General features: G+C 40.3%; 1 protein-coding gene across 3 annotated transcripts in view; it reads right to left on the reverse strand.

Annotated features, from left to right (window-relative positions):
• Nucleotides 1-1,668: 1,668 nt before the first annotated feature.
• Nucleotides 1,669-23,890, reverse strand: part of STAG2 (STAG2 cohesin complex component) — a 192,241-nt gene continuing 170,019 nt past the window's right edge. For all 3 annotated transcript variants that reach the window (XM_073599424.1, XM_073599421.1, XM_073599422.1), the window contains 8 exons: nucleotides 20,139-20,287; nucleotides 18,708-18,836; nucleotides 18,123-18,328; nucleotides 17,848-18,037; nucleotides 17,636-17,749; nucleotides 12,857-12,983; nucleotides 4,507-4,584; nucleotides 1,669-3,520 (listed from right to left, as the gene is read on the reverse strand). In XM_073599424.1, the coding sequence (XP_073455525.1) occupies nucleotides 3,497-3,520; nucleotides 4,507-4,584; nucleotides 12,857-12,983; nucleotides 17,636-17,749; nucleotides 17,848-18,037; nucleotides 18,123-18,328; nucleotides 18,708-18,836; nucleotides 20,139-20,287 (1,017 nt within the window). In that variant the 3' untranslated portion in view covers nucleotides 1,669-3,496. The remainder of the gene's footprint in view (nucleotides 3,521-4,506; nucleotides 4,585-12,856; nucleotides 12,984-17,635; nucleotides 17,750-17,847; nucleotides 18,038-18,122; nucleotides 18,329-18,707; nucleotides 18,837-20,138; nucleotides 20,288-23,890) is intronic.

The following is a 23,890-nucleotide window of genomic DNA, read 5'->3' on the forward strand; positions in this document are numbered from 1 at the left end:
CCAAAATCTGAGGAAGGTTTCCAACACCTTGTTGAATCTATGCCACAAAGAACTAAGGCTGTTCTGAACGCAAAAATGGGTCCAACCCGGTACTAGCAAGGTGTACCTAATAAAGCTGTGTGTATATACACACACACACCACTTTATTATTAGGTACACCTTGCTAGTACCGGGTTGGACCCATTTTTGCCTTCAGAACTGTCTTATTTCTTCGTGTCAGATTCACCAGGGTGTTGGAAACCTTCCTCAGATTTTGGTCCATATTGACATGATAGCATCATGCAGTTGCTGCAAATTTGTCAGCTGCTCATCCATGATGTGAATGTCCCATTCCACCACATCCCAAAGGTGTTCTATGGATTGAGATCTGGTGACTGTGGAGGCCATTGCAGTAAAGTGACCTCATTGCCTCATTGGCATGTTCAAGAAACCAGTTTGACATGATTTGAGCTTTGTTACATGGTGCATTAGCTTGCTGGAAGTAGCCATCACAAGATGGGTGCACTGTAGTCATAAAGGGATGGACACGGTAAGCAACAATACTTAGGTAGGCCATGGCATATAACAATGCTCAAATGGTACTAAGGGGCCCAAAAAGTGTGCCAAGAAAATATACCCCACACCATTACACCCCCAGTCTGAACTATTGATACAAGGCAGGATTAATCCATGCTTTCATGTTTACGACAAATTCTGACCCTACCCTCCGAATGTCACAGCTGAAATGGGGACTCAGACCAAGCAATGTTTTTCCAATCTTTTATTGTCCAATTTTGGTGAGTCTGTGCGAATAGTCGCCTCAGTTTCCTGTTCTTATCTAACAGGTGTGGCACCCGCTGTGGTCTTCTGCTGCTGTAGCCCATCTGCATCAAGGTTCAATGTGTTGTGCGTTAAGAGGTGGTATTCTGCATACCTTTGTTGTAACTAGGGGTTGAGTTACTGTTGCCTATCATCTCCAACCAGTCTGCCCATTCTTCTCTGACCTAAACAAGGCATTTTCCTCCACACAACTGCAGCTTTTCTCTTTTTTGGACCATTCATTGTAAATCCTCGAGATAGTTGTGTGTGAAAATCCCAGTAGATCAGTTCTTGAAATGTTCAGACCAGCCCGCCTGGCACCAGCAACCAAGCCACATAAATAGGAAAAGTAGCAAGTCCTGTGATATATGAGGTGCTGGATAAGTAGTGAAAACAATTTGCATCAAAGCTCGCTTCAGACTTTAATACTAACCAACCCACAGCAATCTAGTGAGTGTGTTTTCATATTTTTAGTCTTAGTTCAGAATCCCAGGGGGATGGCAGCAACCTAGGGGGTTATTTACCTCCACTCACGTCAGATTACACTCTCTGTGCTCTATGATGTGCAGTGTGAAACATCAGATGCCCCCACCTCCTTCAGTTTACAAATGTTGTCTTAAATGTGTGCTTTAGGAGGCTGTAGAGGGGAGAGGGCTGAAGATAAACAGGTAGAAGATATCTGGGAGGATTGGTTTCATCTGTGTATCACCTAAGGCTAGTCAATTCAGTGGGTACATGTAAGGGTAACTACTTTAAAGAAAATTATGGCACACAAATAAGGGTAAGAGAGGAAGGGAGCAAATAGTTATTTTTAAGCAAAAATAGAATTGCTGAAAAAGGAAAAGTAAATAGAATTAAAACATAATCATATACTGTAGTTTATTTTTATTCAAAAAGTTACTGTCTCAAGACATAAATACAAATCAGAAAACAGTACAGAGGACAATAGAATGTGGAGGACAACAGGTTAGGTAAATATATAAAACATTTTAGCTGGTTGAAAACAAAGCTGTAAGAACTGCTTTCACAAAGATATACTCTGCCTAGAGTAAGAAAGAAACTGACTTAAGTTTAAAATCATATATACACAGTCCTCTCAGCAGTTCTACTAAATGCAGTGGTGTGAAGGAAGAATAGGCAGTCATTTCAGACATGATTATTAATGCAACATGAATCAAGACGGACCAGGTTCTGTGTTAGACTGTGAGGTTTAAAAAAACTTATATTTTAGAAGTCTCTAGTTAATTTATGGTTTTTGGCTACCTCAGCCTAAAGGTGATCATTACACAATTTGACAGCAGTATTTTTTTTGTTTTTTTTTTTTTTTTTACACAAGAGAAGTTTGTGTATTGCAAGCATAAGGCATGGAATGACTTAAACCTCAGAGGAAAAAAATGAAGACAACTGACAAAAAAATATACACATGAAATATAACTTAAAATTTTACTTTTATGTCTAGCTGCCTAAGCTGGGCAAAATGAGTTGGGGTGGATGGCAAATATTGACAACTGGCTGTGGAGGAAGGATGAAGAGTAGATCAAAGCTTTTATAGAATAAAGCCATGTGTTGCTTAGTTTCTCAACTAATTTAAAAATACAGGAAATGTACTGTAACCTGCTGGAAGTATACTTAACCTGAAGACTGCTTGCAAAGACAAATAGATAAAACAATATAAAATACAAATTTAAAAATCATTTCAAAGCGATTATTACCGCTTCAACTATTTTTTAAACATTGTTAAAACTTTCAATATATTTCTGAAACCTCAATTTAAGTTGGAATTTAAAAGTAAGAAAAAACTAAACAAACTGCGCAATTATAAAATCAGCACCAATTTATATATATATATTTATATATCATTTTATTTAAAATTTAGAACCCTATTCCCACACTCTAATAAGCTGTATAATTTCTGTTTAAAGTTTTTTTTTTTTCTTTTTTTTTTATGCAAACATACTACAATAAGCTTCTCTTTATTTGGAGACAAAATACAGTGGCACTACTGGAAGGAATTTCACAACATTACAAGTTTGGTAAAGGACAAGCAAACTTTAAAAGGTATTAATGAGCAAGCATGGTTACGTCTGGATATCCTTAGAGCAAATTACCCACTGACAGGGTTTTTTTTGGGGGGGGGGGAGGTAAAGTGTAAGGCTCCTTTATTAAAATAACATTAAAATGTCTTGGCTACTGACATCTTAAAAAAAAAAAAAAAAAAAAAAAAAAAAAGTGTTTTGTTTTTTTAAATGAGATCAGTCTAATTTGTGAGTTTATACATTTTGCAAAATACAGGATACTAATACATAACCATACTGAATTATAAATATAAATGCTATGATTTCAGCTCTTGTGTGGAGTTAAGAGAACAAACATTATTCGTTAATGGGAGTTTGATTATTTAAAAAAAAAAAGAAAAACTATGCATTATAACTGGACAAACTAAAATACATAAATAAAAAAATTATTTTCTCCAAAATGGTACAATGTAGCTTATTTTCAAACTGTTTACTTGTCCTTTATAATTTTTCAGGCATTCAAAACTGCCCGTCAATGCACTTAATCTTGGTAAGCATGTCAAATTCTCCTTAGAGAAAATTCTGTACAGAATTTTAATGTATCTACCACAAATTTGTCATTAAAAACTTCCTCTTCCATTTAAAAAAAACACTTCACCACAGAGTTGATAGATGAACTGGTATTAAAACATTGATACCCCAAGAACCTAGAGAGAAAAAAAAATGAGCGTTAGGAGTATGAAAGAGATGTGGACAGATATGATGAATTCAAATTATTAAAAAGAGAGGGGGAAAAAAAAAAAAAAAAAAAAAAGGAAGAAGAGTGTTTGTAAGGTAGCAAACCACTTAAACAAAACAATGGAATATGTTATTGAAGAACGATCTGAATCTATGAAGATGTGATATGCTTCCATCAAGTGTTTGTTATATAGAACTATGTAGTCGATGAACGTGGAAAATGTTTTTTCTAAGTGAATGGTGTTCTAACAAACTTTTCTTGTGTTTACATTTAATTTTGTGTCGGTTTTAGTTTTTTGAAGTAAAATTGAGAAAGTACATTCAAACAATTTGATACAGTAATTGTACGAAAATAAGAAAGTACAGAAAAGTCAACCTATTTTGAAAACGAAAAAATAGTTAATGCAATAAACACATTTATTGCTATTATATGCATATATGGTTCTACTGGTAAGCTTCTAGCATAAGGAAGGCTACATGCCTCTAAAAAGCCAAGAACGATGAAACCAAGGTTTGAAAAACCATGACAGTCTAACCTGGTAACCTAAGCAAATATCTCTGGGAGGACAGAGATCTTTTCATTTGTATTCCCCAAGAGAATAGACAGTAATGTTAAGGCCTCAAAAACATACCCAGAGTTTACAGCTTCAATACACTCCACAAGTTTATAATTGTTGTCAAATTCACTGCCAGATAATTGACCTCATCTATTGACCACAAACTAAAAAAATAAATCTATGCTACACAACATCTGTCTGTCTAATAATTACTACTAGAAAATGCACTATGCAGTGTGGCAAATCCATTGGGAAGATAGCAACAGTATATTAAAGTTCTATGACAGGTTAAGATAAGTCAATTTCCAGTTATGATCGCAGACAAATGAGCAATCAAAGCCTTTGCTATGTTATTTCATTATCTTTAATATGGCAGGTATTATGTATTTTAGGCTTACAGATTCATCCATGATTGATGCAGGATCAAAGTAATCAGGTTTAAGTTCTGTTCTCTCTCTCCTGTTTTTAGATGGAGGCTAAAGAAAGAGAAACAATTGTCATGATTAGTATTATATAAACCAGGCAAGTATAACACAGACTAAATGAATAGGGGAGATTCCATTTTAACTCTACTTAAATGGTTTGTTACTTCTAAAATTAAAAACACTAATATGCACTGAAATATACATACTGCTTAATGAGTATTGCCTTGTAACTTTTTTTTTTTTTTTAAGCAGGTTGCTACAAAACACCTGGTGATTTTGTGAATTCCAGTTTCAAACTGACCATGCATGGCACAGAGGTAGATACATCCTTGTGTGGTCAGTTTATGTCCCTTGATCAGCTGCTAGGAGATACAAGGTGACATACCTACTGTAGTCAGTTGGATGACATGCCCTCTCCCAGCCCCTATTCTGTTGGTTGAGAGCAGAGCCTCACTATCAAAATTACAGCGCACAAAGATGGGGAATGTTCTTCCCCATAGTGTTTAACTCTTTCATGACTAAGCCTATTTGTGACATTTGGTGTTTACAAATTAAAATCCGTATTTTTTGCTAGAAAATTACTTAGAACCCCCAAACATGATATATATTTTTTAGCAGAGAATCTAGAGAATAAAATGGCGATTGTTGCAACGTTTTATATCACACGGTATTTGTGCAGCGGTGTTTTAAACGCAACTTGTTGTGAAAAGGGACACTTTCATGAATTTAAAAAAACCAAACAGTAAAGTTAGCCCAATTTTTTTGTATAATGTGAAAGATGATGTTACGCCGAGTAAATAGATACCAAACATGTCACGCTTTATAATTGCACGCACTCGTGGAATGGCGACAAACTACGGCACCTAAAAATCTCCATAGGTGACGCTTTAAATTTTATTTACTGTTACCAGGTTAGAGTTACAGAGGAAATCTAGTGCTAGAATTACTGCTCTTGCTCTGATGATCGTGGCGATACCTCACATGTGTGATTTGAACACCGTTTACATATGCGGGTGCGACTTCTGTATGCGTTTTCTTTGCTGCGCAAGCTCGCTTTCAACATTTTTTTTTTACCCTATTTATTTTTATATTAATAAATTGTGTTTTAAAAAAAAAATTTTGATCACTTTTATTGCTGTCACAAGGAATGTAAACATCCCTTGTGACAGTAATAGGTGGTGACAGGTACTCTTTATGGAGGGATTGGGGGGTCTAAAAGACCCCTGATCCCTCCTTTGCACTTCAAAGTATTCAGATCGCTATCATGACGTCACTTCCGTGTTTGCAATTAGGAGGCTTGAACGAAGCCTCTCACGGCTTCGTTCCAGACTGTTACTAGCCGCCGGAGGCAGCGGATTGGTGATCGGGCCTCCCAATGGAACGGGAGGCCCGGTAAGAGCGGTGGGAGGGGAGGACGTCCCCTCCCGCTCCTCCGGTATAACAGCTAAGCGGCTTTTAGCCGCCTCGGTTGTTATACCTGGATAGCCGGCTCTAAAAAACAGTACCGGGATGATGCCTGCAGCTGCGGGCATCATCCCGGTATAACCCCCGAAAGCTGAGTACGCACATCTGCTTACGCTCGGCGGGAAGGGGTTGAGCTGCCATAATAAGACACCTACCAGATGGATGAGGATCAGTGGAGTAGCAGCTGTAAGCTGTAGAAAGTTTGTGCTAATGTGAGCGAAAACGGCTGCAGGAAGAGTTATAACAGCCATATCAAAAGAAGGTTAGGGAAGGCTGCAGAATGCCCAGACTGTCAGCTGGAGTGTAGTTAGAACACTGTGTGAGGAGGGGAGCCGCTGCAGGACTTTAAAGTGTTTGTAACTCTAAAAAAAATAAAAATTGATCCTGTTCCTTTTAAAGCATTGCTTGTGCTGTGTAATTTGGCCCTTTTGATCACCTGAAATATCTGGCTGATCCTGCCTTCCCTCCCAGTAAACAGACCACAGTTTATCATGGCTGCTGAGCCCCGACACCGTGGTCAGCTTACGTACCTTTGTCATCCGCAGCTCTCCTCTGTCCTCTCCACCATCCTCTCGCCCGCTTTTCTAATGGTGTAATGTCCCTACAATCCACTCTGTTCGGTAACAATATGTGCCCCACTGCATGTTCTTTATTTAACCACTTCAGCCCCGGAAGGATTTAGCCCCTTACTGACATTCCTGCGGCACTGCGTCGCTTTAACTGACAATTGCACCCAAAACAAAATTGATATCTTTTTTTCCCCACAAATAGAGCTTTCTTTTGATGGTAATTGATCACCTTTGCGGTGTTAATTTTTTCCGCTATAAACAAAAAAAAGGGTCAATTTTGAAAAAAAAAAAGCAATATTTTTTACTTTTTGTTATAATAAATATCCCCAAAAAATATATAAAAAAACTAATTTCTTCCTCAGTTTAGGCCGATATGTATTCTACATTTTTTTTTTCAAAAATATTGCAATAAGCGTATATTGATCGGTTTGCACAAAAGCTTTAGTGTCTACAAAAAAGGGGATAGATTTATGGCATTTTTATTAATTTTTTTTTTTTTTTTTTATTAGTAATGGCAGCGATTGCGGCGGACAGATCGGACACCTAACACTATTTTTGGACTATTGACATTTATACAGTGATCTGTGCTATAAAAATGCACTGATTTACTGTATAAATGACACTGGCAGGGAAGGGGTTAAACACTAGGGGGCAATCAAAGGGTTTAATGTGTTCCCTAGGTGTGTTCTAACTGTAGGGGGGGTGGGCCCACTACAACATGACAGAGATCACTGCTCCTGATGACAGGGAGCAGTGGATCTCTGTTATTTTGCTAGGCAGAACAGGGAAATGCCTTGTTTACCTATGTTACCTTATTTCAGGGCACCTCCCGCTCAAATTTTTTTAAATAAAGAACAAACAGTGGGGCACATATTGTTACCCAACAGAGTGGATTGTAGGGACATGACAGCTGAATTGCAGGTGATTGAGGTGGGAAAGGGCTGCAGACTGTCAGAATCAAGCACACGTTGGATCGCTAATCAAGATGGAGAGCAGCTACAAGACAGGAGAGAGGACCCAGACAGCATGGATTATAGATGGGGGAGAGGTGCAGGCTATGTTAGGCAGGAATACAGATTGGGAATATACGTCCCTCCTGTGTGTGACATCAGGCACTGCCCATCCGCTTAACAGTAGTACACATTCTCTGAGGGAGAGGGCAGTGAAGGAGGGCTGTGCAGTCCACAGGATAAAATATAAAAAAAAAATAAAAATAAAAAGTACAAAACTTTCTTCACAAAGCTACATTTGATTAATGTAGTTAAATGTTCTTTCCTGTATTAAAATGTACTGTTGTAATGTGTTCAGCTGAAAGACACATATGGAAGCAGTTATCTGCCAAAGGATTGTTTATTTTGTCCAGCAAGTCTTGAGATTTACACAGCCCAGCACAGGGTAGACCATGCGTAGGCAACCTTGGCCCTCCAGCTGTGGTAAAATTACAAGTCCCACGAGACATTGCAAGACCCCGACAATCACAGGCATGACTCCTAGAGGCACAGGCTTGATGGTATTCGTAGTTTGGAGTGCCGAGGTTGCCCATCCCTGGGCTAGACACATCACTTGCTCTATTGAAGGTACAAACAAGTGGCATCCACCCCAATCTATAACTAGCCCTTGCAGGAAAGTGAACATGGAAGGGCAACGCACATTAAACAAATTTCCCAGCACACTAACCAGCTAGCATGCAAAAAAAAAAAAAATTGTTCCTAACAAAACAGAGGGTTTAGTTTGCAAATATGTGTAAGCCACAGTGCCAACGTCCAGACTCGTTATAGGTTGGGGTGGTTGCCACTTGTTTGTGCAATTGGTTGAATTTAATGCGGGAACACACTGGATACCTTCAGCTGCTATTGTGCTCTTGCTGGGAGTACCATGCATCCCTGTGCCTTTAAGGAAGGGTGAGCTCCTCCAGGCAAACGTGCCCTTCTATCCACTACTATATGTACTCCAACTTCGAGACTCCCAAAACTGTAGTTAGAACTGCAGTATACAGAGGTGCCTTGACGTAGGCACTGTGTCTTACACATATATTTGCAAATGAAACCCTGTTTTTAACGTGAACTGTTACACAGGAACAATTTGTTTTTGCGGGCAAGCTGGTAAGTGTGCTGGGAAATTTTTGTTCGTTTGTGATCCCTGTTGAAGTTACACTTTTGCTGATCTTAGTTTGCAACTTAATAAAAAGAGCAGACTGAGGGTGTCCTCTTTTCTCCTAATTGCAAATGCACATATAGCAAACCAGAATGACTCAGAATTCTTAAATGTTCTCACCTAGTTTGAGTTCTGCTATAAAAAAGGACTACAAGAAGGAAATAAAGACAAATGCCAGGTATTTTCCACTGACAGAATTAAAAAGGCATATACAGTGGGGACAGAAAGTACTCAGACCCCCTTACATTTTTCACTCTGTTATATTGCAGCCATTTGCTAAAATCATTTGAGTTCATTTTTTTCCTCATTAATGTACACACAGCACCCCATATTGACAGAAAAACACAGATTGTTGACATTTTTGTAGATTAATTAAAAAAGAAAAATTGAAATATCACATGGTCCTAAGTATTCAGACCCTTTGCTCAGTATTTAGTAGAAGCACCCTTTTGATCTAATACAGCCATGAGTCTTTTTGGTAAAGATGCAACAAGGTTTTTCACACCTGGATGTGGGGATCCTCAGCCATTTCTCCTTGCAGATCCTCTCCAGTTCTGTCAGGTTGGATGGTAAACGTTGGTGGACAGCCATTTTTAGGTCTCTCCAGAGATGCTCAATTGGGTTTAAGTCAGGGCTCTGGCTGGGCCATTCAAGAACAGTCATGGAGTTGTTGTGAAGCCACTCCTTCGTTATTTTAGCTGTGTGCTTTAGGGTGATTGTCTTGTTGGAAGGTAAACCTTCAGCCCAGTCTGAGGTCCTGAGCACTCTGGAGAAGGTTTTCGTCCAGGATATCCCTGTACTTGGCCACATTCATCTTTCCCTCGATTGTAACCAGTCATCCTGTCCCTGCAGCTGAAAAACACCCCCCACAGCATGATGCTGCCACCACCATGCTTCACTGTAGGGACTGTATTGGACAGGTGATGAGCAGTACCTGGTTTTCTCCACACATACCGCTAAGAATTAAGGCCAAAAAGTTCTATCTTGGTCTCATCAGATCAGAGAGTCTTATTTCTCACCATCTTGGAGTCCTTCAGGTGTTTTTTTTTTTAGCAAACTCCATGCGGGCTTTCATGTGTCTTGCACTGAGGAGAGGCTTCCGTTGGGCCACTCTGCCATAAAGCCCCGACTGGTGGAGGGCTGCAGTGATGGTTGACTTTCTACAACTTTCTCCCATCTCCCGACTGCATCTCTGGAGTCCAGCCTCAGTGATCTTTGGGTTCTTCTTTACCTCTCTCACCAAAGCTCTTCTCCCCCGATAGCTCAGTTTGGCCGGACGGCCAGCTCTAGGAAGGGTTCTGGTCATCCAAAACGTCTTCAATTTAAGGATTATGGAGGCCACTGTGCTCTTAGGAACCTTAAGTGCAGCTGAATTTTTTTTGTAACCTTGGCCAGATCTGTGCCTTGCCACAATTCTGTCTCTGAGCTCATCAGGCAGTTCCTTTGACCTCGTGATTCTCATTTGCTCTGACATGCACTGTGAGCTGTAATGTCTTATATAGACAGGTGTGTGGCTTTCCTAATCAAGTCCAATAAGTATAATCAAACAAAGCTGGACTCAAATGAAGGTGTAGAACCATCTCAAGGATGATCAGAAGAAATGGACAGAACCTGAGTTAAATATATGAGTGTCACAGCAAAGGGTCTGAGAATACTTAGGACCATGTGATATTTCAGTTTTTCTTTTTTAATAAATCTGCAAAAATGTCAACAATTCTGTGTTTTTATGTCAATATGGGGTGCTGTGTGTACATTAATGAGGAAAAAATGAACTTAAATGATTTTAGCAAATGGCTGCAATATAACAAAGAGTGAAAAATGTAAGGGGGTCTGAATACTTTCCGTCCCCACTGTATGTTAATCGTTTAAATCTGCCTGGAGTCCTGTTAAAATATTAATCTAAACCCTGAGGAAAAAAAAAAATTAAAAGCATACATCACTGGTTCCTACATATCCAGATAACAGAGAGGTGATACAGCTATTTGCTATACACCACAACCTGCCTTTTAAAGCCTATTCATAATATGTAAGCCACGTTAAGGAGCTTGCGATCTGTTGGGGAGTTCTCTCTGCCTAAAGCAGCAGAGAGAACTCACTGATTGAAGAGGCAGGTCACATGAAAAACAGATAAAGTTAAAGTGGTTGTTAAGCCACTCTAGCCTGTATACACCATCAGCATTGCCTCCTATTGTAGTATCCCCCTCTGTGTGTAATTTATAAAAATAAATGCTCATACCTAATTTCACTGCCGAGATTGCGATCACATGATTGGCCAGCTTTCTCCTTTCCTGCTCTAAGAAATGCAGCGGGAGGGGCTGAGATTCCCCTGCTGATGTCAGTCTGGAGGAGAGCTGGCTGGTCATGTGATCGCAACCTCGGCTGTGAAATGAGGTATTTACAGCATTTATATTTATAAATCATTCACAGAGGGGGCACTGCAATAGGAGGCAGTGCTGATGCTGTATACAGGTTAGTGTTATGAGAGCAGCAGGATGGGGGAGGGGCGGCTCACACACAGACAGAGGGGAGGGAGGAGGACACAGGTGCAGAGAGGAGAGCAGATAGCAGGCTGCTGATGACAGAGGCACACAAACTGACCACAGTTTTAGGGCTCAGCAGCCATGATACACCATGGTCAGTTTACAGAGGGGTGGGGAGAAACTGGCAGGATCAGCCACGTTTTTTTTTTTTTTTTTTAGGTGTTACAGGTGGCCAAATGACACAGGACAAGCACTGTGTCATATAACATACTTTAACCACCTGCCGACCAGCCGCCGCAGTTTCACTGCGGCAGAATGGCACAGCTGGGCGAAGCGACGTTATGTTATATCGCTTTGCCCTGTGGCCACTATGGGTGCTCGCCCCTGGAGCCGATGCGAGTGCCCGGTGGGCGCGATCACCAACGGGCTCCTGCGATCGCGGCACACCGAGAACCGGGATCTGTGTGTGTAAACACACAGATCCCGGTTCTCTGAGGGGAGAAGAGACTGATCGTGTGTTCATACAAAAGTATGAACAGCGATCTGTCATCTCCCCTAGACAGTCCCATTCCCCCCTTCAGTTAGAACACAGAGAGGGAACACAGTTAACCCCTTGATCGCCCCCTAGTGTTAACCCCTTCCCTGCCAGTGACATTTTTACAGTAATCAGTGCATTTTTATAGCACTGATCGCTGAATAAATGCCAATGGTCCCAAAAATGTGTCAAAAGTGTCCGATGTGTCCGCCATAAAGTCGCAGTCCCGATAAAAATCGTAGATCGCCGCCATTACTAGTAATAAATAATAATAATAAAAATGCTATAAATTTATCCCCTATTTTGTAGACGCTATAACTTTTGCGCAAACCAATCAATATACACTTACTGTGATTTTTATTACCAAAAACATGTAGAATACATATCAGCCTAAACTGAGAAAAAATTTGCTTCTTTTTTAAAAAAAAAATGGGGATATTTATTATAGCAAAAAGTACAAAATATTGTGTTTTGTTTTTTTCCCCAAAATTGTCGCTCTTTTTTGTTTAGAACGCAAAAAATAAAAAACTGCAGAAGAAAACTATTTGTGGGAAAAAAAGGAACATCAATTTTGTTTGGGTGCAGCGCCGCACGTCTGCGCACTTGTCAGTTAAAGCGACGCAGTGCCGAATCGCAAAAAATGGCCTGCTCATTCAGCAGCCAAATCTTCCGTGGCTGAAGCGGTTAAAGGAGCAGGATTTTTTTTTAAGGGGGGGGGGGGGGGGGGTTAACGCTTTAATGCGTTCTCTTGACAGTTTTTTTTTTTTTGTTCCCCACTCTGCTGCTAGTGAATCAGCCCTCAAGCACATTTGAGAAGCACTTTGCTTCATAAATTCACATGCTTTATAAATGTGCCAAGGTGTCTTCATTTTTTAAAACCGTGGTATGGCGACAGTAAGGGCATACTGCTGCCTTTTAAACTAATCCCACTGTCTTCTATTGCTTCTGCTCCTCCCCACAGTGCACAATGTAATACAACAGCATGAAAAATTGGTCAACTTATAAGAGAAAAAAAAAAAAAACATTATGGAAACTACAATTGGGGATTTTGTCACTAAAAGATAAACACTTGACCTTATACATACTTTTACATATACAAACAGTGAACGCTCTCTACTTACCAAGTCTATATCCATTGTGTCAAAGTCCATGCCCTCATTAAGATCTTCAATTCGTCCCTCTGAAGACATCATGACATCCTCAACAATAGGCTCTTCATCATCTTCCATTAAACCTGGATTGCGCCGTCTGATTAAGGGGAGAAAAAAAAAAATTCAACCGTGTAAATATAGGATCACGATCATTAAGACCTTAAAGTGGAACTTTATTCAGAAAATAAACTCCTGCTAGTTTACTTTATGCTGGCCCCTTTTGCAGGTAAAGCTATGTAAAACATTGCAAAAAAGTGCATATACTGTTAAAAATCCAGTAATACACAGTTTCACCCTGCTCTGCACATGCTCAGTTGCTCTCTATTTTTTTTTTTTTTAGGCTGTGCCAAATTTGTAGGAGGCTTACAGCCTAAAGACTTATTGCTGTTGAAGAGCTCTGGGCTTCAGCAAAATGGCAGCCTCCAGCAAGAAGAAATCCGAACAATGCTGGAAGCAATTTACAACACACAGGAGTGCACTTAGTTATGCACTCCTCTGACCCATATTTAGCCAACAGCATGCTAAAGTCTGTTGTCGGCTGACGTCACTGAGCCAGTCCAGACTATGGAGAAAACAGACTTTAAAGTCGGGAACCATCCAAATGCCTGACCTGACAGTCACTGGCTCTCTGCTCATTGAAGACCGAAAACTGAGCAATCAGTGGTCTTTGATTGCCGAGTTCTTAGAAGCAGTGCACATATTTTTTAAAATAATTTTTGCGCACATATTTAAAATAATCATTTTACATCTAAAGAGGACTTAAAACCCCAAAAACATTACAGCTTCTGAAAGCAGACACCGTTAACGGGGAGAAGCTTCTACTCTGTGTGCCGTGATATGCAACACGTGTAGCGAAAATCTACATTTTCATTTAGAGAATTGGAAGACAGATCTAGGGTGTGATGCAAATTTGTTCACACCTCCACAACGCAAATCACAACTTAAATTCGCACTTCACCCTGGACAAAAACCCGAATGAAATTCACACCACATCGCAGTGCAGCAGTGTGAACCCAGGCTGAAGGTGAATACCATCAGTTCTTGCTACACAACAGAGAAAATCAACACTGGGAGTGAATTTCTTGAATTTGACTGTGCAGTTTTGACAACTTCACCTGGGGCAGAAAAACTTTGCCCTGAAGAGTATGCAGAAGAAACCTAAAAACTTATAAAAAAGGCAAAACAAATCAGAGATGCCTTTCCAATGTTCAGGATCAATCTGAGGTCCTCCAAGGTCTACAATGTGATTGACATATCGAAGTCCAAAAGAACAGAGAGGCATGTTCTCGCAGTAACAGATTGCCCAATTATCTGATCACTGGAAATCTTTGGAACCGATAAATGCCCACAACTGGTTCAAAGATCTTCTTCAATACTCTCAATAATAGCTAAACAAGGCCAAGGGTAAGAGTCACAAATTGATAATAGTTATTGCTGACAGCAAAACAAACAAATCATTGATGACCTGAAGGTATTGAGGGCCTCTGTCCCCTGTTCATTCATCTGCAGTGCAGCTGAGTGCTTCCTCAGGCCCTTTGTCTCAAAAGTGAGACTTCAGGGGTCTGTTTAGGCCCCTGATATTTCACCAAAGCCTCCCAACAGGGCCGTTTAAAAAAATTGTAATAAAAACAAAAAAAAAAAAACAAAAAAAAAAAAAACAAAAAAAAAACTACTGACACCATTCACTAAGCAGATGCTTCCATATGAGTTTTTAACCTGAATTTTTTTTATTCGCACAAGTGTTAACCAGTCCTTAGAAATGATCGATCGCACAGGTGAAACCAATTGGGATCTGTGGTAACGCAGAAGGCACAATCCTTCCCTGCCCTGACCTTGCATATTCGCCAAATTTAGCCCTGATTGCAAAGCCTTGGCAACAGACGTGCTGGAAAATTTAGAAAAATGTGGTAACCCCGGACCCGTTGAGCTTAGGAAGTACTAGGAAAAATATCAGGCAAAGGAAAATGACCACTGTCACTGCAGAGACAAGACTGCATGAAGTGCTCTCTGTGAGAAAACGGCTTCACCAGAGATCCAACATAGGGAAAAAAAAAAAAAAATAAACAAACACAGGAAGATGCTGATTAGTGAAAGTGCTCTTCCTTTTCACAATGCTGCATCATCAAGCCTGAAAGAAGAGGAATGAAGAAAGGAATTTAAAATGGCAGCCTTGACACAAACAGTGCCCAGCTCCTGAAACATTTGCTAAAATACAGCACAATATGTAAAATAAAGAGGAGGGTCACCCTAGAGGCCAGCTTGCAAATTAAATAAAAGTAGAAGGCAAGCCCATAGTAAAAGAAGAACCCTTTCACAAACTGGCCGATCAACGACAGCTTCTTTTGTATCAAATAACACACACACGCAGCCTGTCTTAAAGAGAGTGCTCCTAATCTCAGCTTGTTACCTGTATAAAAGACACATGTCCACAGAAGCAATCAGATTCCAATCTCTCCACTATGGCCAAGGCCAAAGAGCTGCCCAAGGATGTCAGGGACAAGATTGTAGCCCTAACAAGGCTGGAATGGGCTACAAGACCAATCGCCAAGCAGCTTGGTTAGAGGGTAACAACAGTTGGTGTGATTATTCGCAAATAGAAGAAACACAAAATAACTGACAATCTTCCTTGGTCTGGGGCTCCATGCAAGATCTCACTTCATGGAGTCTCAATGATCATGAGAACCGTTAGGAATCAGTCCAGAACTACATGGGAGAATCTTTTCAATAATCTCAAGGCAGCTGGACCATAGTCACCAAGAAAACAATTGGTAACATACTACGCCGTGAAGAACAGAAATCCTGCAGGCGCCCGCAAGGTCCCTCTGCTCAAGAAAGCACATGTACAGGCCCGTCTGAAGTTTGCTAATGAACATCTGCATGATTTAAAGGAGAACTGGGAGAAAGTGTTGTGGTCAGATGAGGCCAAAACCAAGTTCTTTGGCATCAACTCAACTTGCCATGTTTGGGAGGAGTGCTGCCTATGACCCCAACACCACCATCCTCACCCTCAAACATGGAGGTGAAAACATTATGCTTTGGGGGTGTTTTTCTGATAAGGGGACAGGACAACTTCACTGCATTAAAGGGACGATGGATGGGGCCATGTACCGTCAAATCATGGGCGAGAACCTCATTCCCTCAGTCGGGGCATTGAAAAGGGCTGTGGATTCGTATTACAGCATGACAATGACCCAAAACACACAGCCAAGGCAATAAAGGAGTGGAGTGGCTCAAGAAGAAGCACATTATGGTCCTGGAGTGGCCTACCCAGTCTCCAGACCTTAATCCATAGAAAATATGTGGAGGGAGCTAAAGGTTCGAGTTACCAAACGTCAGCCCCAAAACCTTAAACACTTGGAGAGGATCTGCAAAGACGAGTGGGACAAATTCCCTCCTGAGATGTGTGCAAACCTGGTGGACAACTACAAGAAATGTCTGACCTCTGATTGTCAACAAAGGTTTAGCGACCAAGTACTAAGTGTTATGTTTTGCGAAGGGATCAAATACTTATTTCACTCATTAAAATGCAAATCAATTTATAACTTTTTTGAAATGCGCTTTTCTGGAAGGATCTTGGGGGGACCCCACGTCTTTTTTTTTTTGTTGTCCTGAGGAGCCCCTTCAAGCCGCACCACAAGTCGGATCGTCATATAATAATGAACTGACTTGGATGCGACTTCTATTCAAACCAATGGGCTAAAAGTCGGATTAGTTAAGTTGGCTCTCATAGGGAACCATTGATTTTGACATGTCAAAAAATCCAGCGTTAAGCAGCGTTTAACAGGGTCAGATGTTTTGACAGCTGTAACACCGGTCCTCAGAACGCGATGGCCCTGGGGTTTTTTTTGCAGCTTAAAAATGCCCATGCCAATTATAGCTCCTAAAAGCCTGTGTGTGCATGAGTACAAAGCTATACATGGATAGGAGTTTTTAAGCTGCAAAAAAAAAGGAAAAAATGTCTGACGCTGGTAAAAGCAGCTGTAAAAATGCCCTGTGTGCATGGGGACTAAAGATTTTGTTTACCATTTAGTACCAAGTAAATGTACTTAGTAAGTGAAGTTAGGTAGGTTAATGCGGTCATCTCCTGAAAAGATTTTTAAAACCATAAAAGCATTTAACACAAATATTTTAATCTATTGCCATCACACGGAGTGTACCTGCGTCCTTTTAATATGGACACAGTCTTCATCACACCTGTGGTTTACGTCACAATTGTTACGAATTATTTTAAGCTGGTTAGGTTTCCTGACCTGACTCTAGGACGACCACCCCACATACACTCTGCAATTGATACTGGTCTATTTTGAAACTGTCTTATATTAAAACCTATATCAATCCTATCTCTTAATCTACCATCTTTAGGGGGTGCTGACCCCCTCTCCCGGCACAGCTAGATCCCTTGAGGGGTGCTTGGGGGGGGGGGGGGTCATATCTTCCTCCCTTTTATGAGGATGAGATAGACACTCTACTAGGAACATGTGGGATTTTGATATATAATACAGAGTATTTGGCAGCTGTCATTTTTTATTAACATTCTTTTATGTCTCCACAAGTTTTTCTGTAACTGTGTCGAAATGTTGTCTTTGATACATTTAATAAAAATCTATTGAAAGAAATATTTTATTCTAAACTATAACATTACTTTCTGTAATATGCAGGCTTTTGCTAGAAATTTTATTCAATAGACCGAATTTTAGTCAACGGATTAAAAACCTAGCATGATAAGGCAATGTATACATATTTTCTTACATGGCTTGCTGTAGATTAGTCCTCAACTTCACAAAGTTCATAGCTGCTCTCTCTTGCTGTTGCCTTGCAGCTTCTTCCTGCTGTCGCTGAGCAAGCATCCACGTTACCTGCGTACTGAACACATTAAAAGTTTAAGAATGTTATTATCCTTGGTTTTTATTACATTCTGCATGCCCTGAAATTCGATCAAAGTAAAAAACATAAACTCCTACTTGTAATCAATAGGGTGTTGGTGGTGCTCATGCTGCATTGGATAAACTGGCATATAACTCTCTTCCGGCCTCAATCTCTTGGGATCTCTCATAATCGTGGATGTGAGCTGTGGTGCTTGCATCATGACTGGAGTATTCATTGTCTGCTCCCGACTTAGCCACATGCTATCACTGCTACTACTCTCTTCAGCTTTAACAAAAGTAAAGATAACCTTTAAGAACACAAAACGTATGGCAGACAAACTACATATTTGACAAATTAACAAAAGGAATACCTTCTGGTAATTTCCGTTTGCCGGTTGCTGGTTTTGCTTTTTTACTCCTCAGAGAACCACCACGACCACTCATTCCACTCATAACAGATAAAGTGTCATCGTCACCTCCAGCTAATAAGGAGTTTCGGTAAGACATCAGTGGTAACCAGACATCTTCTCGTCGAAGGGACATTTGAAATGTCATGAACTTTTCCAGGTATGCATATCTAAAAACGAAAAGAAAATCCTCAATGCCAATTTAAAAACAAACAAATGACGTATATAAGCCTAAATGGGAAAGTGACACAGGCAAATTGTATCAAAAAAGTTCTCTTGAACATTCTACAGGCTTAGCAACACAATTATGCAATTGCTTTGGTTCGCTCCACTCCTCTACTTGTGTTCATAGTCATCACCTGTATGATACAGGTCTAGAGAACAGACATGCTACACATCATATATATAACAGGTGATAAATTTAAGTTACACTGGCAAAGCATTCATAAAACTGCTCCCTAAATAATTTATTACTACTTAAAAAGGTAATTATTACACAAGTCAGGGGAAGCCTCTGTTTAGAATGCAGAGGTTCTAATAAATACTTACACTGTTTTCTTGTCCTGTCTTAACAGTTTCGAAGAGAACTCACTCAAAATATCAAGGAAGGCCATGTTTAGTGGTGGATGAACTTCTCCTTGTGGGCTTGGCTCTTTAAAGGCAAATTCAATACCATCCCTGAAAAAAATTTTCACATTATTAATAGCAGACGATGCAATCTGAAACGCAATTGATTCTTGACAGTTTTACTAGCCTGACATTTTAGCATCAATACAAGGTCATTAAAAAGCATGTGGTAGTAAGTGAATCACTGCTATATAAAAAAAACAAAAACAAAAAAAAAAAAAACACACACACACCTTTTCAGCCTCCTAAGTTCTTTTTTACAGTACCAGACAATCCCCCCCCCCCCCCCAGTTTCTATGCTTGCCTATTTTATTTGTTACCTTTTTATTTTAAAAGGTGTCAATATTTAAAAACTCTAAAATGGTTGATGTACTTCCTCTAACATAACTAAGCAACCAACACTGTGATCCACAATAAATGCTATGGGGAGGCCCTGCTCAGGCTGACCAGGTCCAATGAATTGGATGCCGCTAACTAGTGAGGATGTAGGCTGGGGAGAGGTTCATCCAGACCCAAAGCAGATTGTAGAAACAGGAAGCAATAGCAGCCTCAGCTCTATTCATTGAAGCCACACCCACAAAGTGTTTTGCCCCACCCTCTGGCTTAATCATGGAGGTGGGGGTCTGCAGCTGGCAGGGGAATATGTACCATCATCAGCAGTCTCAATGTTGGTTTAAGTAAACCACTCAAAAGATTTAAAGGGACAGGTGAATGAAAATTGCACCATGTAGCATATGAATCCAAGCCTCTGAAAAGCAACCACAGTCAGGAACTTCACATGTGGTATAGCAATAATGAAGACTAACAATTTAAAAGACAAACAAAAGAAAAAGCCTAATCACCACATTAAAAACAAAACAAAGGGGCAGAGGAATGGAAGAAAAGGAAAAGCAAGAGAAATTGGGAGAGGAAGGAGGAGAAAAGGGAAGAAGGGGGAGGAGAGCACAGGAGTGCGGGGTAAGGGATATTTTAATTGATGAATTGTTATAGGAAGCGCTACACAGTTATCAATTGATTATTTCTGTGTTTTAGTAATTTCACAGGGATGTTTCAGGCGCTCCTAATGTAAAAGTGTAATACTGTGACTTTATAGCTTATTGATAACAGCACAGGTGTATCTAATTTTTTTTAGTAAATCTACAGCTTTTAACACTCTGCTTAATCCAGGATATACCAAAGACATGCAGGTATGCATAAGATAATTGCTTTTCAGGAGGGGATGAAGCATTTTTTCAAAGAGCTGTAAAGGTACAAACAAATCTGTCCATGGCTGCAATAAATTCCTTTATATTGTTGCAAGAATAACATTACCGTTCATCAATCAATAGCACTAAAACCAAAAAGTGTAATTACTTGTGCAACATTGCAATGGCTTCTCTTGTTTTAAGCTGATCGAGTCCAAAGGTTAAAGCAAAACGTCTTGCAAGCTCTTTTATACCACTGAACGTTGGCGATGATCGATCAAAGTTATAACTATGCTCCTGGATCATCTCATTGAAAAGCTAGACAATAAAAAAAAAATAAAAAATATAATAAAGAACCTTGTCTGTTAACACATTTCAATTTTACTAATAATGCATGTAGTACGATACAAATGCAAAAACAAAGTCCATTTTCCCTCAAATGAGATTATACCTGTACTTGCTTGCAAACAGGCAACATAATGTTATTACAAGTACGTCTCTTCACGTATACCACAGGGATTTGCACACTAGAGCAGCCCATAGATAATTACATCTTCTTTCCTTTCACCATGGATTAGAAAGCCTCCCAAAGCAGGTGGGGAATGCAGGAACACAATGATTAATGCTAACAGCCATAGCCACCGGCAATAATCGCATGTAAAAACCCCCAAAAGGCTATTTTTATTACATTGATCAACTTGGTTAAAATCAGCCTGCCCATAGGTGGATTGAATTTCAGCCGGTCTTTGCTGAACTGGTCAAATTTCGATCCATGTATGGCAGGCTTAGATTGCTACAACTTTTTGGGCTCTTGAGATGCATTAGTAAACCGCTGGGTGCCTTTTTTTTTCTGACCGTCAAGGTAAAGCATTATGTGCTAGTATGTATAACATACTAGCAAATTACATGAAATCTACCTGAAAACTAAGCATTCCAGTGAAGCGCTGCCGTCTTCCTTCCGGGTCCACAGATTCCAGCCAGTCACACAACTAGCCGTCGGATGACGTCACTCCCGCGCATGCGCAGAGGAGCCGCTGTTTACAGCACAGGATTCTGAAGGAACAGCCCAGGTGGCCGGTCCTTCAAAGGGCATGCGCCAATGTCATCGGCTGCATATATAGTAAATATCTCCTAAACGATGCACGTTTAGGAGATATTTACAGTACCTATAGGTAAGCCTCATCATAGGCTTACCTATACGTAAAAAAGTCAAAGATTCAAGTTTACAACCACTTTAATGGCCCCTCAACAGAAAGGCACCAGAGGCAAGAGGATGCAGGAACTGTGCTCAAAATAAGTGTCCGTATTTCCATATTACGATACTTTTCTTAAGCTTGTATAGAACAGATTAGTGAGTACAGATTCAAAAAAAAAAAAAAAAAAAAAAAAGTACATTAAATAAAATGAGCAAATACACTGACAATTCAGTATAATACGCTTATTTACAGAGACACAAAATAAAAAGGAAAGTATCAAAAGCTTAGCAGGGAAAAACAAGTTTTTCAACCAAACTATGATGGGAGCAGTAGCCTCAGAAAACACTCTAATGACTACAAAAAAAGCAATGTAGATAGATTTACTCTGGATGCTCGGGAGCAGGGCATAAGGATGGGAAGGCAATGTCTTTGTTGAGGTGGATAGATTGGACCATGTTTGAAAGGATGGCCCTGGGCAAAAGACAGCCTTGTCATTCTGAAGTATGAGGAGAGGCTCTTTATAGGAAAGGGCAGACAGTTAAGAGACTGTTGACCAAAAAGGCTACTTTGCATGGGAGATCCTCTAATAGAATATCCCCGATAGGTTTGAATGGCAGAGAAAAGCCAAGATGAGATGCCAGAGAAAAAAAAAAAAAAACAACATGTTGCTCCCAAGGGAGGGTTCATACGGGATACTCCCTGAACTCGTTATTTTTTTAATAAATAATATATACACACACACACACACACACACACACACACACACACACACACACACACACACACACACACACACAGGATAGTAAAGCCAAAGGCCTTTGAAAAAAAAAAAAAAAGGTTAAGGCCAAAATCTGACCTTTCAAGTAGGGTACACACTATGAGAGAATCAGAAAAAAAAATTATGTACGAGGAACAATTACTTCAAATTTGGTATAGTGAATTCACAACTTTTGGCATCCAATTCTGACTTACAAACAAAAAACTTCCGAAGGCACAAACGGCAAAACTTATCTCGTACATAAACAGAACGATTTTTGTTTGTGTGCAGTTTTCGTATGAGAAAAATAGGATATGACCTGCTGTGAAACATCTTGGAAAACTGGACGATCGTTCATCCGATTTTTCTTATAGTGTGTACTGGGCTTTAGAGTACTTAGGGCCAATTTCAGGTCAAGACCAGATTGTAAGAAAGTCAGAATGCGAGGTATAGAGTTATCTCTGTGACTGAAATGCCAGACAAAACATTTTTCAGATGTGAGAATTTATCTTCCTGGAAGAGCCTTTTCTTGCTTGTAGTAAGGCAAGAACCACAAAACTTAGAAACCCTAGGTTTCAACAGCCATGCCGGCAACTGTGAAGGATAAAAAAGGCGGCCTTGAAACAGCAGATCTGGCCTGTTGGGAAGAGGCCAGGGGTCGTCTGTTGACATCTGAGTAGGTCTGTGTGCCAGGTTGTTCTGGGCCGGTTTATTGCAATTAAAATCACGATTTTTCCCTCTTCCTCTTTTCTTGATTGCAGGTAGCTTTTGCCCTAACTGGAGAGAACTGTGCACTACAGGCTGATCCATTGATTGAAAGTGGCTGTTAAGAACTCAATAGCTTTCGCCCTTTCAGGGATTAAATTCAGCCTGCCGAGGGCCAACATATGAGCGTTATCAGATCGGTGCAAATTGCTTTTATGTTAAGTGGATACTCTTTGAAGTCCCTCAAAGTGTTTCTTAGAGCCTGAAGTGGTATATTTGAAACCTACGAAATACATTGTGTAAGGATCGTTAAACTCCCCCAGGTTCTTCTGGCCCAATTAGAATCACCTTTTCCCCTCTTGCTCTATTTCCTTGAACAAACAGGTAGGATTCACACTGGAGGGAAAGCATAGATTAGCCTGAGATCAGGAGATTAAGGCATCTTGGGCTAGAGCCACAGGATACCTGGTTTTGGTGACAGACAGAGGTAGTTTGATGTCGAATCTGGAGGCTAGGATGTCTACATGTGGAATCTCCCGATTCTGGAATTTTAGGTTGAAGAGCTCTGGATGAATTGCCCATTACCCTTGATCCAGGTCATGGCGGCAGAGATAATTCACTTTCCAGTTGTCCACTACAGAGATGTGGTCCACAGAGATTGCTGGACAGAGAGTTTGTCCAAGAGATCTGGTTTGCTTCCTTCAAGGCAGCCAGACTCCTGGTGCCCCCTTGATGGTTGATGTAAGCCAATGCAGTGGCACTGTCTGACCGTAACATGACTGGGTGCACTTCAGAAGAGAGGTTCAGTGGTACAAGGCCAACCTGACTGATATGAACACCAATACGTTGATTGGGAGCTTTGTTTCCCTCAGTGACTATGTTCCTTGGACTGTTAAGAGATTAGAACACTCCTCACCAGCCCGAGAGACTTGCATCTGCTGGGATACCTTTTTTAGTGATAGGAAAGGAAGGACTTACCCACTGTTAGGTATGGGGTGGTGATCCACCAGGACAGGAAATCCTTGCTTGGCTAGACAGAAACACTGGGGAACCGATAAGGAGCCTTCTTTTTCCAGGTTGACCAGAGGTTTTTTGGAGTGTTATTGAATGGAACTGGGCGAATTGTACTGCTTCAAAAAAGAAGCTACCATTGGGCTTCTAAGACTCATGCAGAATCTCAATATGGGAGGTCTCTAGGATCAATTCTTGAACATGTGCACTTCGAGAAAGAGCTTTCTTTTCTGGGAGAAAGATCTCTGCTTT

This window comes from Aquarana catesbeiana, linkage group LG09, assembly GCF_042186555.1.
Source record: "Aquarana catesbeiana isolate 2022-GZ linkage group LG09, ASM4218655v1, whole genome shotgun sequence".
Classification (NCBI taxonomy): domain Eukaryota; kingdom Metazoa; phylum Chordata; class Amphibia; order Anura; family Ranidae; genus Aquarana; species Aquarana catesbeiana.